The 15,902-nt window shown below is 43.7% G+C and overlaps 1 protein-coding gene across 4 annotated transcripts in view; it reads left to right on the forward strand.

Moving 5' to 3' along the window:
* The window catches only part of Gpd2 (glycerol-3-phosphate dehydrogenase 2), a 142,575-nt gene that overhangs the window by 33,832 nt on the left and 92,841 nt on the right, over nucleotides 1-15,902 (forward strand). For 2 of the 4 annotated variants that reach the window (XM_036184674.1, XM_036184671.1), the window contains exon 2: nucleotides 4,124-4,233. In XM_036184674.1, coding sequence (XP_036040567.1) covers nucleotides 4,132-4,233 — 102 coding nt within the window. In that variant the 5' untranslated portion in view covers nucleotides 4,124-4,131. Of the gene's footprint in view, nucleotides 1-2,109; nucleotides 2,197-4,123; nucleotides 4,234-15,902 lie in introns of all 4 variants that reach the window. The other 2 variants (XM_036184673.1, XM_036184672.1) reach the window with 2 other exon arrangements.

Raw genomic sequence — 15,902 nt, forward strand, 5'->3', positions numbered from 1 at the left:
AGCTAAATCCCCAACCCCTTTTTATTGCTTTTAAATATATTTCTTTAAACAAGACCCTCACTTTATTTGGTTCTAGACTACTGTACATTGCTAGAGGCTCTATCTATACCTTTGAATGACACAGTATGTGTATGCCAGTGTGTGTGTGTGTGTGTGTGTGTGTGTGTGTGTGTGTGTGTGTGTGTGTTGGGGGGTAGGTTAGAGGACAACCTCAGGTTTCAGTCTTTCTCTTCCACTTTGAGATGGGGCCTTTTGATTTTTTCCTGCATACACTTGGCTAATTGGCCAGTGAGCTTCTCTCTCCTCAGTTACCATCTCTCTGCAGAAAAGCTGGGATTATAAATACATGCTACTAAATCCTGCCTTTGACTTGAACTCAGGTCTTTATGTTCTGAGGCAGGTTCTTTGCCCACTGAGTTGTCTCCCCAGCTGAAATTAGATGTTTGAAGGTGTTCACAAGGTAAAAAGATGGAGAGCAAACAAACTATGGGTGACAGCTATTGTCATTGTGACCTTTTTCTTTTTCAGACAGGGTCTCACTGTAGAGACCTGGCTGGCCTGGAACTAAGAGAGATCCTCCTGTCTCTGCTGCCCAACTGCTGGGATTTCAACACTCTTAACAAAAACAAATCTATCACTGATGATTTTAGGATAACAGGGAGAAACAGTCTTTGCTTTAGACCTCGGGCTGCCTATGAGTGTTTTACTCATTACAGGTAGCTCGGTGTAATTACAGAAGTATTTGATAATAGTAGAAATAATCTTTTTGTTTTTGTGAGATAGGGTCTCAGTAGAAATAATCTTCTAATTATTTCATACAATTATAAAAAGATGACTACTGTGAAAGCTGTTAACCCTAGTGTTATGTGAATACAGTTTTTGTTAGTACTAGTGGATTATTGAAAATAATCTTGCAAATTTTAGCACAGGAAAATTAAATTGAAAGATTACAATTAGCCGGGCGGTGGTGGCCCACGCCTGTAATCCCAGCACTCGGGAGGCAGAGGCAGGTGGATCTCTGTGAGTTCGAAGCCAGCCTGGTCTACAGACAGGCTCCAAAGCTACAGAGAAACTCTGTCTCGAAAAACAAAAAAAACAAAAAAACAACAACAACAAAAAAAGAAGATTACAATTAGGTGGGTAGGAAACTCACCCTTTTGGAAGAATCACCCCTAAACTTAATTAGCTGAATGAACAAACAGCTAATGCTGAGACATTCTCATTGACTTTATGTACCATCCCACATTTGTTCTTGATGATGTGTGGTTTCCTTTGTGAGGTCATGAATGACGTTCTCAGTAAGACAAATAGTGTTACTATCCTAAGTGAACCAGCTGTCAGACTCACATCCACTGGATCGTCAAGCTTCGGTCTATATGGGGTAGGCATGTGTAGGTAAATAAAACTGGGAATCTGATTTCTGTCCCAAGTTGATCAAACTAACGATCTGATGGTGGCAGGGTTCCAGGGCCCACACAATTTCTCTTGTTCAGACAGGCATCCATGAACAGTTGGCTCAGGACCTTAAATAGTGTAAGGCTGTGACAACTGGGTGTCTGCCTTTGACTTTTTTTTTTTTTTTCAAGACAGGGTTTCTCTCTGTAGTTTTGGTGCCTGTCCTGGATCTCGTCCTGTAGACCAGGCTGGCTTTGAACTCACAGAGATCTGCCTGGCTCTGCCTCCCGAGTGCTGGAATTAGAAGTGAGCACCACCACCGCCCTGGCATGATTTTGACTTTTAAAGAAGATACGGTTTTGCCTAAGGGTTTGACTTCCCTAACAAGCATACACAGGATCTTCCACAGTTTGAGCAAAAGTGCATGGTTATGCAGGGAAAGTGTCAGTGGTGGTAGAGATGGAGACACAGCTCCACGTTGCTTAAAGTAGCCTGTGGACTTCCATCAGGCTTTTAGGGATCCTGACTCAAGTCAACACAGATTTGTGGCTTTGGCCAGAAAAGAATTTTAGTGTTAGTCTATGTGAAATAGAGTCAGAGTTGATTCAATTGAGAAAAGTGTTCAGGGAAAGAAGTGCACCCAAGAGCATGCATGGGTGTGAGCTTCTCAAAGAACAATTAGTTTATTAAAAGACATTTTTATGGATTTTGAAGCACAGAGGTCAAGGGGGAGAGAGAAGCCCAGGGAACGGATGAGAAACATCTAAGTGTGGCTGTGGAACCCTCAAGGAAGAGCTGCCCGTAAGTTCTTGTTATTAACCGTAAGCACTGTCTTGGTGACAAAAGCTGCCAAGGAACCTGTTTCTCCCCCTCTCCCCTCCCCTATCCCCCTCTCCCCCTCTCCCCTCCCCTCCCCCCCTCTCCCCTCCCCCTCTCCCCTCCCCCTCTCCCTGTCCTCTCCCTCCCTGTAAGTGAGATAGCAGAGCGGCTCTAGAGGGTCCTTGGACAGGCTTGCAGTCTACAGGTGAAGCCAGGGGCACTGAGCAAGAAGTTAGAGCATGTCCTTTTACCGGAAGTGGTTTTTGGTGAGATTGCTGGAAAAGTGCAGAAGGATGCCTTTAAGCAAGTGTTGATTGAGCTGGAATCTTGATTCTCTTCCCTTTGTCTCTAACTTGCACCAACAAAGACAGTGAAGAAGAGACCTCCGATGTCAGGATATTTACCTTTAATATATTAACATATTTACTATTTATATTAATATTTCCTGAGTAAAGAATGTTAATAATAATAATATTAAAAGCCATGTTGAAATTTTGGAGTTTGTGTGGGAGAAGGGAATAAAAAAATTTTAAGAAATGCCAACTTCTATTTTAGTGTATAATTTATAGTATTCCAAAATGAGTTCTCTGTAGAATCTAGTTACCAACTCTACTGAGATTCTTTAATTTAGGAGAGTAGAGCAGATATTTTACATCCAATATGGAACCCAACATATTTACATCGAATTTTGTGTGTGTGTGTGTGTGTGTGTGTGTGTGTGTGTGTATGTATGTTCTAAGTTAAAACTACCTTTAAACTTAGCAAGCTTTTGAGTTGCTCCCTATCAGTAGAGTGTAAGTGAGCTGTTCAGACAGGTCTGGTCACCACCCCTACTGGAAAATAGGATAATGGCTTCCTTGTAAGAGGTGGGTGTGCCAGCTGCTTTTGTGAATGGAGGGGAAGGTTTAGGCCAGTCAAATTATTTGCTCTTAAGTTAAAAAAAGTTAAATGAATAAAAATACACAGTGTCAGCCTTTTATGTTTAACAGAATAAAAGTAAACCAGAGGACTTTGGTGCGATTCTTATTTCTTACAATGTTTTTGGCTTCTGAAGAAGTCTGAAACAATTTTAAATCCTCAAGAGCAGAGCTTAAAAAAAGAAAAAAAAATCCAATCAATCCAGTAGTAGAAAACAAGGGAAAGAGAGGAAGCTCTCACAAACCCAGCCCTTTATTAGCAACTCACTGTGAACACAAAGCTTCTCCTTGACACTGTTGTCCTGTCACCGGCTAGAGAAAAACCTCTCTTCATCCCCCAGCCCCTTCCTTGTCTTTTCCTTCTTTTCTTAACAGTTCCCCCTGTAACAAAAGGAGTTACAGCAGGCTAAGTTATCATTTTGTCAGAGGACCAGGTCCTGGTGCCTGCCGACTGCCTATCTGTAAAGTGTCCACTGTCTTAGTGATGGACATCTCAGTTCGTCGGCTTTTGACTTCCAGGAGAATTTCATTAAGAAGGGAAAACTCCAGAAAGTTGTCTCCGAGTTTGACTTGAACACTGGTCTAAGGACCTGAAGCAGGCCTGAGGTTTACTGTCCTGGCGAGTGACCCAGGACTTCCACCAATTTCCCTGTGACAAACTCACAAGTACAGCTTGTAGCTTTGACAAGGCCACAATGGCATTTCTTTTCACAGCTCTCTTGACTTTATACTGTTTAAATACCCTGAGTTGTCTCTGAATTTGCATTTTTTTCTTTAATTCCTGTCAGCTCTGAATGTAACATTTACATAATCAATTGCCTTGTCCTGGTTTTTTTTTTTTTTTTTTTTTTTTTTTTTTTTGAGGTATTGCTTTTGAGTTGTGGGCTACCCATTGGCATGTTACTTTAAGATAGTTTCATAATCTGTACAATGTCATAGTATTAAGATTGTTATGCAATGACATTAACTTATTTTCTTTCTTTTCTTTATAGGCTGAGCAATGGCATTTCAAAAGGCCGTGAAAGGGACCGTTCTTGTGGGCGGAGGCGCTCTGGCCACCGTTTTGGGACTCTCTCAGTTTGCTCATTACAGAAGGAAGCAAGTGAGTAAACGCATGGGCTGATGAGGAAGCGTTGACGGCTGTGTGTGCTCATGGCTGTGTATAGGAATGACTCTTAAAATCCCTCCGTTTACAGAGATCCTCAGAGTACTGCCTTATGATGCCCACAATCTTTGAGTACCTCATGTTTTCAAATGGTAATGTCTTCTCAAAAGCCTCTGTTTTGGCTCTTTGATTAAAAAAAAAAAAGGGCTTCATTTATTTGTGCCAGGGTTGGTTCATTTGGACCTTACTTTGTCCAGTTCATTGAGATGCCTGGGTGCTTTCTTAGCTTTTGCACAGTTTGGCCTATTAGAAGGCAGGAGGCGGGGAAAGGAAGTGGGAAAGCCAAGGCCCGACTCTGTTGTCCGATTATATTTTTCTTTTCTTTTCTTTCTTTTTTTTTGAGACAGGGTTTCACTGTGTAGCTCTGGCTGCCCTGGAACTGTGTTGTTCAGGCTGGCCTTGAACTCACAGAGATCCCCCAGCCTCTGCCTCCAGAGTGCTGGGATTTGAGGCATGCCCCACAATGCCTTTATATTTCTTTCTTTCTTTTTTTTTTTCATTTTTGTTTTTGTTTTTCGAGACAGGGTTTCTCTGTAGCTTTGGAGGCTGTCCTGGAACTCGCTTTATCGACCAGGCTGGCCTCGAACTCACAGAGATCCACCTGCCTCTGCCTCCCAAGTGCTGGGATTACAGGCATGCGCCACCACCGCCCAGCTTCCTTTATATTTCTTAAATGCTAGTTCTTTATGTAACAAGTATGTTATCTCATGTAAGGAGGGTGATTCAGTGTATCCCAGCACAGCAGTGGGATGAATGTGAACATGGGAAGACAGAGTTCAGTTTCCTTTTATTTTTCTCTGTGTACCACAACCATGCCTTAGTACAGTTAAGGTGGAGAGCAGGAAATAGTCTCATGGCAGGATTTTGTTCTTTTAGGCCTGGAGATGCTGTGGTTGGTTTTGGCCTTATGTTTCTCTTCTCCCAGTCATCTGGGCAGACAGCCCTGCTTCAGGAGGAGGGTGGGAAAGCTCAGGTGGCCAGGCCTGCTTGTTTGCTGCTGCTCTTCATTTCTATGGCTACCTTTAAGCCATCAACTTTCCTACTAGTTCCTTCTAGTTCTTTGCATTAGAAGGTGGTAGACCCAGCCATATTGCTTGGAAGTTTCTATCCTGAATGGGAAATACCACAAAAAACACGTATTAAGAGGAATTCATGTATTGCTTCACAATTACCTTATCCTTACAGTGAATAAGCTCCTCAGATCCCCCCCCCCCCCCCCCCTGTAGATAGACAGGGCCTTACTCTGTAAGCCTGGCTGGTCTGAAACTCAGATGGCTCATGCTTGGCTTCATATTCCTGAGCACAGAAATCCCAGCACTCAGGAGGCAGAGGCAGATGAGTCTCTGAAAGTTCAAGGCCAGTCTAATCTACATGGTGAGTTCCAGGACAGCCAGGCCTACATAGTGAGATTCTGTCTTGAAAGAAACAAAGAAAGAGAGGGAGGGAGGGAGGGAGGGAGGGAGGGAGGGAGAGAGGGAGGGAGGAAGGAAGGAAGGAAGGAAGGAAGGAAGGAAGGAAGGAAGGAAAGAAATAAATACAAGGAGGCAATAATTACAGGCCTGAGCCACTGTGCCTGCCCAGGCCCCAAAGCTCATTTTCTATGTTTCTCCCTAAAGAGGAGAGGTATTAGAGAGACTCTATCACCCTGTCTTTTCATTCTGAACCATGGGCACTGTACCCCAGGGCTTCCCAGGGTGTGTGTGTTGCCCATATTAACTGTCTTGCTTCTGAGTCTCTTGTCTGTTGATTATGTTTGATAGGCTTTCTTTTCAAAAGTTGCCTTGGTTTCTTGAGAGTAAATGTGAAAGATGCTGCTTCTGTGGAGGCTATTTCAGAAGTCTGGGACAGGGACATCAGGGATTAGATTACATCCCTCATCTTGGCCCCACTCGAGTGTTATCTGAACCGAAACTGAGAAATGCCAGTGCCAAAGGTCATGATATCTAATAGGTGTTGCTAAATTCATACGTGGCTTATGTCTTTAACCATAGTAAGCATGTTTTACTATGAAGTTTATGACTTAGTGTTATCCCTAAATATTAACTGTTACATCTTTTGTAAATTAATTTTTTTAAGTAACTGATCTCACAGAGTAAATCTGTAACAGTGCTCCTGAACAGCCGAGTCAGGGCTGGATTTTAGAACATCAAAGCCTAACAAGGGTCTGCTGACTTCTACCATGTCGGCCACTCCCTCTCCTTAAGTTAGCCATCCTGACTATGCTAACAGCCCAGTGAAATGGATACCAGCAGTTTGAAGTCATTTCTAATTTTAAGTTGACAGGTTCTGTTGAAAACCAAGCAAAACCCACCACCACAGGCATCTTCCTGTCAGTGAGTTGCATAGGAAATTAGCTGTTTTTTTTTTCAGTGATTCCTGTTCCTTTAAGATACTGCCTTGAGGGTAGCCAAGTGTGCTGGAGCCATAGGAGTCAGGGGAAAATACAGTGTCCACAGGCCACCTGGAATACACTTCTCTTTTCCCACAAAGTATGAGCCAGTCAGAGACGCTGGGTGTGTCAGGGTGGTGGTGACCGACTTCAAGAGTAAAGAAAAAAAAGAAGAATCATCTACTCTTCGAGCCTTGTGAATTGGCTACATTTTTGTAAGGCTCTTAGATGTGCTCCATTTTTCTCCATTTCCTGTGTTGTGGGAAGCATTGCCTCATTGTACAGGTGTGTTCATCAGCTGATCTCCGCCCCTTGCCCTGCCCCCGCCCCAGAATTTTCTAAGAGGGTTCCAGTGTAAGACAGGAGGTGGAGCATGCCTTTAATTCCAGCACCCGGGAGGCTGAGGTAGGTGGATCTCTGTGAGTTCCAGGCCAGGTTGGTCTACATAGCCAGTTCCCAGGACATCCAGGACTACATAGTGAGACCCTGTCTCAGCAGAAAAAAAGAATAATTAGGTGTTGAAAAACCTCGACGTAGTGATACCCCAGGGAACTGTCCCTATAACTTTTAAGTTCAGCCCATTTGGCTGCATCACTGAGCTCTGTCTCCCTGGTCCTGGCTTGTGGATGTACCCTGGCTTTTCCCAGCACAAAGCTTCCGCTGCAAAGGACAGGCAGAGTGGTGAGTTAAGTACAAATGGGCAGATGCTGAAAAATTGGTCAATGGGACAAGGTTTAGGCTCTGGGCAGTTCACAAAAGCCTTTTTGGTTTTTTTGAGACAGGGTTTCTTTGTGTAGCTTTGGAGCCTGTCCTGAAACTCGCTTTGTAGACCAGTCTGGCCTTGAACTCACAGAGATCCGCCTGGCTCTGCCTCCTTAGTGCTGGGATTAAAGGCGTGCGCCACCACCGCCCGGCACAAAAACCTTTTTAATTATTCAGTTAAATTATCTCGTATTTGCAAGGACAAAAAGGAAAATGACTATTTAGACTTTAGAAAGCTTCCTAAAGAGAAACAATAAAACTGAACAAGATGTGGTTTTATTCGTCTTGAGGTCAATTGCTTGTCTCAGGAAGTGGCTGGACTGTTATTTCCAGAAGACAGGTGGAGCGTGAGGTGGTGGTAGTGACTGACTTTACAATACCCCCCCCCCCCATTTCACATTTATCTGTTTGTTTTTGTGTATTTATGCACACAAGTGTACAAGCGTGTGCCATTACACAAATGTGGATATCATAGACCAGCTGGTGGGACTGAACTCAGGTTGTCAGGGTTGGCCTTTGCTAGCTGAGCCATCTCATTGACGCTCTGGGGTCTTTTATTGCAGATGTAGGTTAATATTTATCTTATCTTGTCACTGATCCTATTCACCCAACTCAAGCAGAAGTTAGGAAATAGCTCTCCTACTTGCTGAGGCCCTCAGGACAGTTTTCAGAAGTGATGGTGGAATGCTAGCCTCTTCACAACTTAGGAACAGGACCATGACTTTCAGTAGAAGTGGTCTTTTGGAGCTGGGAGAGCCTGAATCTTCAGTTACGTGGAGGAAAGGAGATGAATGTGGGCTGATTTCTTTTGACCCTGTCTGCCCAAAGGGAAGGGACTTACAGAAAAAGTATCCACAGTCTCGGCCCACTTCCCTCTTTCGTCTACTGCTTTTAGAATAGTCTTTGAGGGACCTTTTCATTTTCCTTTCTAGCTTTTGGAGCCTGTCCTGGACTAGCTCTGTAGACCAGGCTGGCCTCGAACTCACAGAGATCCGCCTGCCTCTGCCTCCTGAGTGCTGGGATTACAGGTGTGCACCACCACCGCCTGACCCTATCCCCTTATTTTTAATGTGGAGGTTCAAATATGGTAGGCTTATGCTCTACTGAGATGGCTACATCCCAGCTGCCTACTTTTAAATCACACTGACATTGTAGTAAGACAGCAGACAGCTCCCTTAGGCACAAGGGTGGGTCTGTGTGAATCATGAGCTAGTCATCATGACCATTCCCCTGACGGATCGTGTAGATGAATTCCTAAACGGTCTTATTAAATAAAAAATCATGGAGCCAGATAAAGGGGTGAAACCTGAGAGATCAGGGAAATAGGGAAAGCCACAGCTAATCTTACTGACTCTGCAGCTTCCAAATGTGAGTGACTTCCTGTCTACCCATGCCTATATATACCTTGCTGCTCTGCCATCTGATTTGCTCTCTCTCTGTCCAGCTACATCACTTCCTTTTCCTGCCCAGCTCTGTCACGTCCTGTCTGTTGTACAGACCTCTAGACCTCCATGGTTAACTAGTGTTGGAATTTAAGGCATGTGCCACCATGCCTGGCTCTGTTCCCAGTGTGGCCTTGAACACACAGAGATCCAGACAGATCCCTGCTTGCCAAGTGATAGGATTAAAGGCGTGTGCTACTGTTGCCTGACTTCTTTGTTTACCTATAACAGCTGGCCTTATCCTCTGATCTCCAGGCAAGCTTTATTTATTAAAGCACAAATAAAATATAACCACAGGATCATCTTTCCAACTAAGAGAGCACGCATGAAGTATGTGGACTCCTCATTGGTTCAACCTGCTGTGTGCTCAAAATGACCATTCTCAATAAAGATGACCTCAATCTCCTTCTAGTTCTCCCTAGAAGTCCCCTCAAAAACCATGGGTTGGGGCTGGAGAGATGGCTCAGTGGTTAAAAGCATGTACTGCTCTTCTAGAGAATCTGCTTTCAATTCTTGGCATCTGTGTCAGATGTATGACCACTGTATGTATGTAACTCTGGCTCCACAGGATCGGATACCTCTGGCCTCTGCAGGCACCCGCTCTCATGTGCATATCTTCACATGCAAGATGCACTCATACACATAACTAATACTACTAATAAAAGACCACTGGGCAGGGCAGTACATCCTCCCTTCCCTACTTTCCTTTTCAATGCCCAATATCTATCCAGGGTCTCGCACATGCTAGGCTGGCACTCCCTCACTGAGCTGTACCCTCAGCCCTCTTTTATTTTCCATTTTAAAATATCTTCTCACTAAATTGCATATCCTCCTCAGCTGCTGGTAGTATACACCCGGCTGAGCTCCATTTAAAATCTGCCTTTCTTCTCTCTTTCTTTTTTAAATTTAATCTTTGTTGTTGTTGTAGTTGGAATTAATATCAGAGCCTCACACATGCTAGACCAGCCTTCTACCTCTACACTGAGTTAGTGTGTCATTTGCCGGGAACAAGTTGATGGTGACTCATTATTTAGTGCAAGTGGGCTTAATGATAAACATCTAGTTGAAAGGGCCTTACATGCTGTTCTTACCCAGTCCAACAGTGGACACAAAGGAAGTGGCAGAGCCTCCACTTTCTAATCCTAAGCAGCTCACGGAGTGGAGTGGTTTGAAGGGGAAATTGAGTGCAGGAAAGAGAGAGCTGTGAAGCATTTCCAGAGTAGTAGGTTTATGAAGAACAGGAGTGGGCAGTATTAGTGTCAGGACTGCAGGAGCATTCCCCAGGCAGCTAGGAAGAATGAAGGTGGCCATGGAGGAAGGAGCAGAATAGGCTGACATAGGAGAGTTTAACCCAGGACTACTGTAGCCTCTTTTCATGTTTGGACAAAGGCATTTTTTTTTTTTTTCCGTGAAAAATAATTAACTCATCATCGATTCCACACCCATTAAGGTACTAACTGGAAAAACTGATGTGACGATGTGGTCTTCTCTCTAACCGACCTGTGGTTGATGTAACAGCTCTGTTTAGTTGTGAGGGGCCCTTCTTGGGTAACGTGGTACATTTTTGTTCTTTCCATTACCTACTCTGGAGTCAGAGTGGGCTTTGTGAGGTCACTCTGAGGTGAAATTGATTGATGATTATTTCTTTCTTCCCCCACTCCCAGATCAAACATAAAGCAGGGGGTAGGCTTTGGGAATGAGGTCTGTGTAGCTTGAAGTGGTCTTATAAGGGTCAGGGGATGGAGACTCTGCTGATGAGTCTCCCTTGAAGCATGTGCTCTGTCGAGAAATTCCTGCAGCCTGCATTGAGCACCCCCCCCACACACACACACACTGTGTCTGTTTTTAGCAGTTTAGAGATTGTAGACAGTTTTCCTGAATTTTGACCTCGTTTTTCTTCCCGTAACAATGAATATAGCAGTAGTTTATTCTTTACGGGACTGGAGAGCAAAGGGATGCATGGGTAATTAAAGCCCACAAGAATGTTGAGAGCACAGTTTCAACGTATATTTCAGTCTTTTCCTTTCAGTATGCTATTTGTAAAGTTGTAAGAAAGCAGTGCTTTCCTATTGGTAGAATGGACACAAAGGTTCCTTCCTTCCTTCCTTCCTTCCTTCCTTCCTTCCTTCCTTCCTTCCTTCCTTCCTCTCTCCCTCTCTCTCTCCCTTCTTTCCTTCTCTTTCTTCCTTCCTTCCTTTTTTCTTTTTTTCTTTCTTTCTTTTTTTTCAGTAGCAGAAGACAAGATTGGAGAGAACCAAAAAAAAAAAAAAAAAAAAAAAAAAAAAACCAAAAACCAAAAAACCCAAACCCACAAATAACAGAATGATCAACTCTATTCAAAATAAATGTTTAATTTTTCCTTATGAGGCCAACCTCGTCTACAGAGTGAGTTCTGGGGCAACTAGTGCTACACAGAGAAGTCCTGTCTTGAAAAAAGGAAAGTGGTAGAGTACTGGCTGCTCTTCCAGTCTGGTCTGCTGGAATATGTAATTCTTGTGCCCCAGCCTCCTCAGCCGTGGATTTACAGGGCAGACCAATACCAAGACTGGTAGTAGCTTCATGTGTTCATTTACCTTTCAAGTGCAGCAGGGTTTTGGTGAACTTGTTGGAATGTGCAAAGTATGAATGTTTTGAGACTTTGATTTTTCATGAAATGAGGGTAAGGATTCATCCCAGGCTTTCCCGCTCCAAACTCTCATTCAATCTGGCTGAAGAGGCCAGCGGTGTGGCACACATTGGGTCTTTAGATTCACATACAACTTTTTCTCTTTCTCGAAATATGAGATGCTTACATTGGACTACACTGGGATACCAGCCGGGTGGTGGTGGCGGCACACACCTTTACTTGCATAACTCGGGAGGTAGAGGCAGGTGGATGGATGTCTGTGAGTTTGAGGCCAACCTGGTCTACAGAGTGAGTTCTGGGACAGCCAGTGCTACACAGAGAAGTCCTGTCTTGAAAACAGAGAAGAGAAAAGGAAAGTGGTTAGAGTACGGGCTGCTCTTCCAGCGACCCAGGTTTGATTCCCAGCACCCACATGGGCGGCTCACCTACGCCTGAAGCTCCATCTTCTGGGGATCGGATGTCCTCACACAGAGATATGCACATTAAAAAAAAAAAAAAAAAAAAGGAATTTGACTTCAATGGGGGAAGCTTCCCAATCTGAGGGTATTTGGAGTCCGAATCAACCAGAATGTGTGTTCATGAGCCACATTTGTTTACTTGCCAGATGGCCTTGAACTTGTGACCACACTTGTCTGTTCTCCCTAGGTAAACAATTTTTCCTCTTACAGAGGCATTTTTCATAGATTTGCAAGCAGCCTTTTTCTTCAGAAGTCTTACTATAAAAGGGTAAAAACAAAATTTCTAAGTTGGGGATAATAAGTAGATGCCAGATCAGATGTTCAAAGGCAGCCATGCCTACACTGTAGGAAGCTTGCTGAGGCTATGGGAGATGACATCTCCAAAAGAAGACTAGCCGAGGCTGTGTGTGAGATCACAGTTCCAAAGGGAGGCTAGCCAAGGCTATGTGAGACCACACCTACAAACAACATCAACAACAAAAGCCTAGACAACAGCAAAACTTATAAACTCAACAAATAATAATTCAAGTTTTCTTATCAATTCTATTCTGTTATTTTCTTTGAGCTTAGCTGAAGCGTTATATCCCTTGAGCAATATCTAAACCACCTCCCCGCTGTGTTATAGTTCAGGGTCCTGACAGCCAGTGTTCTCAGTTTCTGTGTGTTTTACTGTTTTAGATTCAGTATCTGAGATCATTTAGGCTTATGTTATCTTATCACCTTATCATAATATCCAACAGGTGACCCAAGGTTGTCACCTAGGAATTTCCTTTCTTTTTAAGCAGAATTCCATGGTGTGTATATCTTAAATTTTTCTACAAAGGATGAGGTCTCATACTAGGGAAAGATCCAGAATTATGGATTGTATACAAAGTAGGTAAGTTGAATATTGGCTTGCCATACAGATCTTAACAGTTATAGTTTTTAAATATTTATTTTATGTGTATGAGTGTTTTCCTGCACTACACACATGCTTGGTGCTCACAGATGCCAGAAGAGGGAGCTGGATCCCCCAGAACTGGAGTCACAGACTGTTGTAAGTGGCCATATGGGTGCTGGAACGAAATCCAGGTCCTCTGCAAGAGCAAGTGCTCTTAATTGCTGAATCATTTCTCCTGCCACCTTACAGTTGTGTGTTAATCCCAGAAATGAATTGCTGGAATATGCAAGCCAATCACTCTAGCAAGCACGCCCCCAAACTCATGCTTATAGCAAACTAACTGTCCTTACCATTCAGTGTGGGAAGGTGAGGGACCCACCTCTTCCTGTGGTTCTGGAACTTGTTACCTGTAGGGCTTTGCTGCCTGCAGTCCCATTTCCCTGGAAGAAGAGAATCATGTTGTTAAGCACCCAGCCACTACATGTATCCTGAATGTCGTTTTTAATCTAGCTGACTAATGAGCTGTTTCTTGTGATGAGAGTTTTATTGTTAGGGCTTATACCAAAGGCATTCATTAGCCATTTGCTTCTCTTATTTAGAACCCTGTGCATAGACTCCTGGAAAGGCTGTTTTTCTCCTAGAAATACGACTAAGTGTGTTGGGAATGTGCCTGGTCTAAAGCTTGATGAGGATTCGGAATACTCTGTATTTTAGATAAGGCCAGTTGAAACTATTCTTAACCACTCTGTATGCTTAACTGTTTCTTATGAGACATGCTTCATCAAGGCACTGAAATTATGCAGGCAGAGCTGGGAATGTTCTCTGAAGAGCATCCTATGTGCTTCTCTCTAATTCTGGTTTTTATTTAACACTTAGCTCTCAAAGTGGGGCCACGGCAGCAACTTGTGGTTCTAACTCACATCGGGCCTTCGAGGAGTTTGGGATGCTATTTTGTCGCTGGCATACAGAATCAGCGAGGTTAACTGTACTTCTATAGGTCATCCTGTGAGTCAACGGCTGAGCTAGGATTAGCGCTGACAGCTGGTGAGCTGCTAGGCTGTTGCTAACGGAGCAGCATTGACATTCACTTTGATTTGACTTTGCATTTCATTTTCAACTATTTATTCATTTTAAGGCCTTTTAAAGAAACTTTTTAGGGATATTGTGGGACGGAGGAAACTTTCTATAAATGCCCCGGGAGAGCCCTCTTGCTTCTGTCTCCTTTTCCATCCTCCGAGCTTGATAGTTTCATATTTGTGTTTGGAAAGCTTTCTCTAGGTGTTTTTTTTTTCTTTTTTTCTTTCCTACATTTAGAATAAAAGATACTTTTAAGGTTGGTAGTCCCAATTTTTACCTTATTTTGTAATCTGAGATTTTTTGACAAAAACTTATAAGGTCTAATTGTGTCATAGCATGTATGTATGAGAGACTCTTCTGCACATGTAACATGCATTTGATGAATTACCCAGAGATGGAAAGTGTGCATCTTAAGTTTGAGCATGAACTATTTCGAGCATAAGGTTCAAGTGTAGTGGGCTGGTCCCTTGACTCAGTGGGTCAGTATAGTACTCATCTGAGAGGGATATGGGGCCTGTTTCAGTTCTAGGTTAATACCTTATGGAGAGTTTTAAGGCTAAGCGCTGCTTTGTAGACACCAGAGTCTTCTCTGTGATTGCACCGTATGGCTGGCTGCAGGCTGTGCAGGTGAGCTAGGATTTCTAGAGTTCATTAATTGCATTGGAAGTTCTGCACTGTAGAAGGTGTGTTGTGGTGCTCACTTTCTTTTTGGTTTTTCAAGACAGGGTTTCTCTGTGTAGCTTTGTGCCTTTCCTGGAACTCACTCTGTAGCCCAGGCTGGCCTCGAACTCACAGAGATCCGCCTGCCTCTGCCTCCCGAGTGCTGGGATTAAAGGTGTGCGCCACCACTGCCCGGCATGGTGCTCACTTTCAATCCCAGCACTCGGGAGGCAGAGGCAGGCAGATATTAGAGTTTGAGGCCAGCCTGGTCTACTTAGTGAGTTTCAGGATAGCCAGAGCCAGGCAATAGAGAGACCCTGTCTCAAAACAAAAGCAAACAACAACAACAAAACCTTAAACAAACAAAAAGTTCTGCATCCCTTGTAACACGGTGTTTGGCTGATCTAGGGAGCAAAGATAATCTAGCAGAGCTGAGGATATTCAATTTGGAGTCAAACGAAACTGGTTCTAAGTCTCTTAATTACATGCTCAAGGAATACATTTAGTTTCTCCTCAGGTCAAGGAATACCTTCTGGGACTAGGGGTGTAGTTCTGTGGTAGAGAGTTTTTCTAACATGCTTGAAGCCCTGCGTTCAATTTCCATGACTACGTTTTGTTTGTTTGCATTTTTCTTTTTTCCCTTCCTTCCTTCCTTCCTTCCTTCCTTCCTTCCTTCCTTCCTTCCTTCCTTCCTTCCCTCCTCCCTTCCTCCCCTCTCTCCCTCCCTCCCTCCCTCCCTCCCTCCCCCTTTCTCTCTCTCTCTCTTTTCTTGAGACAGTTTCTCTGTGTAATAAATAGCCTTGGCTGTCTTGGAACTCGCTCTGTAGACCAAGTTTGCCTAGAACTCACAGGGATCCACCTGACTCTGCCTCTCCAGTGCTAGGATTAAAAAGTGTGTGCTACCATGCCCAGCTTACATTTAAGAAAAGAAGAAGAAAAAAGAAAAGAAAGAAGGAAACAAAAAGAACTATGTGAAAGGATGCCTCCTTTATGAGATGCTATTTGGGGACTGGGGTGGAGTAGCAGCTGCTGGACAACCATGAGTTATTTATGTATCTCTTTTTCTTTTCCTTTCTGTCCTCCTCAACCCCAGATTTGCTCTCTAGGCCCTCCGCTTCCTTTTTAAAAAAGTATTTATTTTATGTGCATATGTGGGCACCACATGTGTGTATGTGTACCCTGTGCATCCCTGGTGCTCGAGGAGGGCAGGGGGAGGAGATCAGATCCCCTGGAACTGGACTGGCAGGCAGTGTGGAACAGCCATGGAGATGCTGGGAATCCAGGTCCTCCTCGAGAGCAGCCCATGCTCTTC

This window comes from Onychomys torridus, chromosome 4 (genome assembly GCF_903995425.1).
Source record: "Onychomys torridus chromosome 4, mOncTor1.1, whole genome shotgun sequence".
Lineage (NCBI taxonomy): Eukaryota > Metazoa > Chordata > Mammalia > Rodentia > Cricetidae > Onychomys > Onychomys torridus.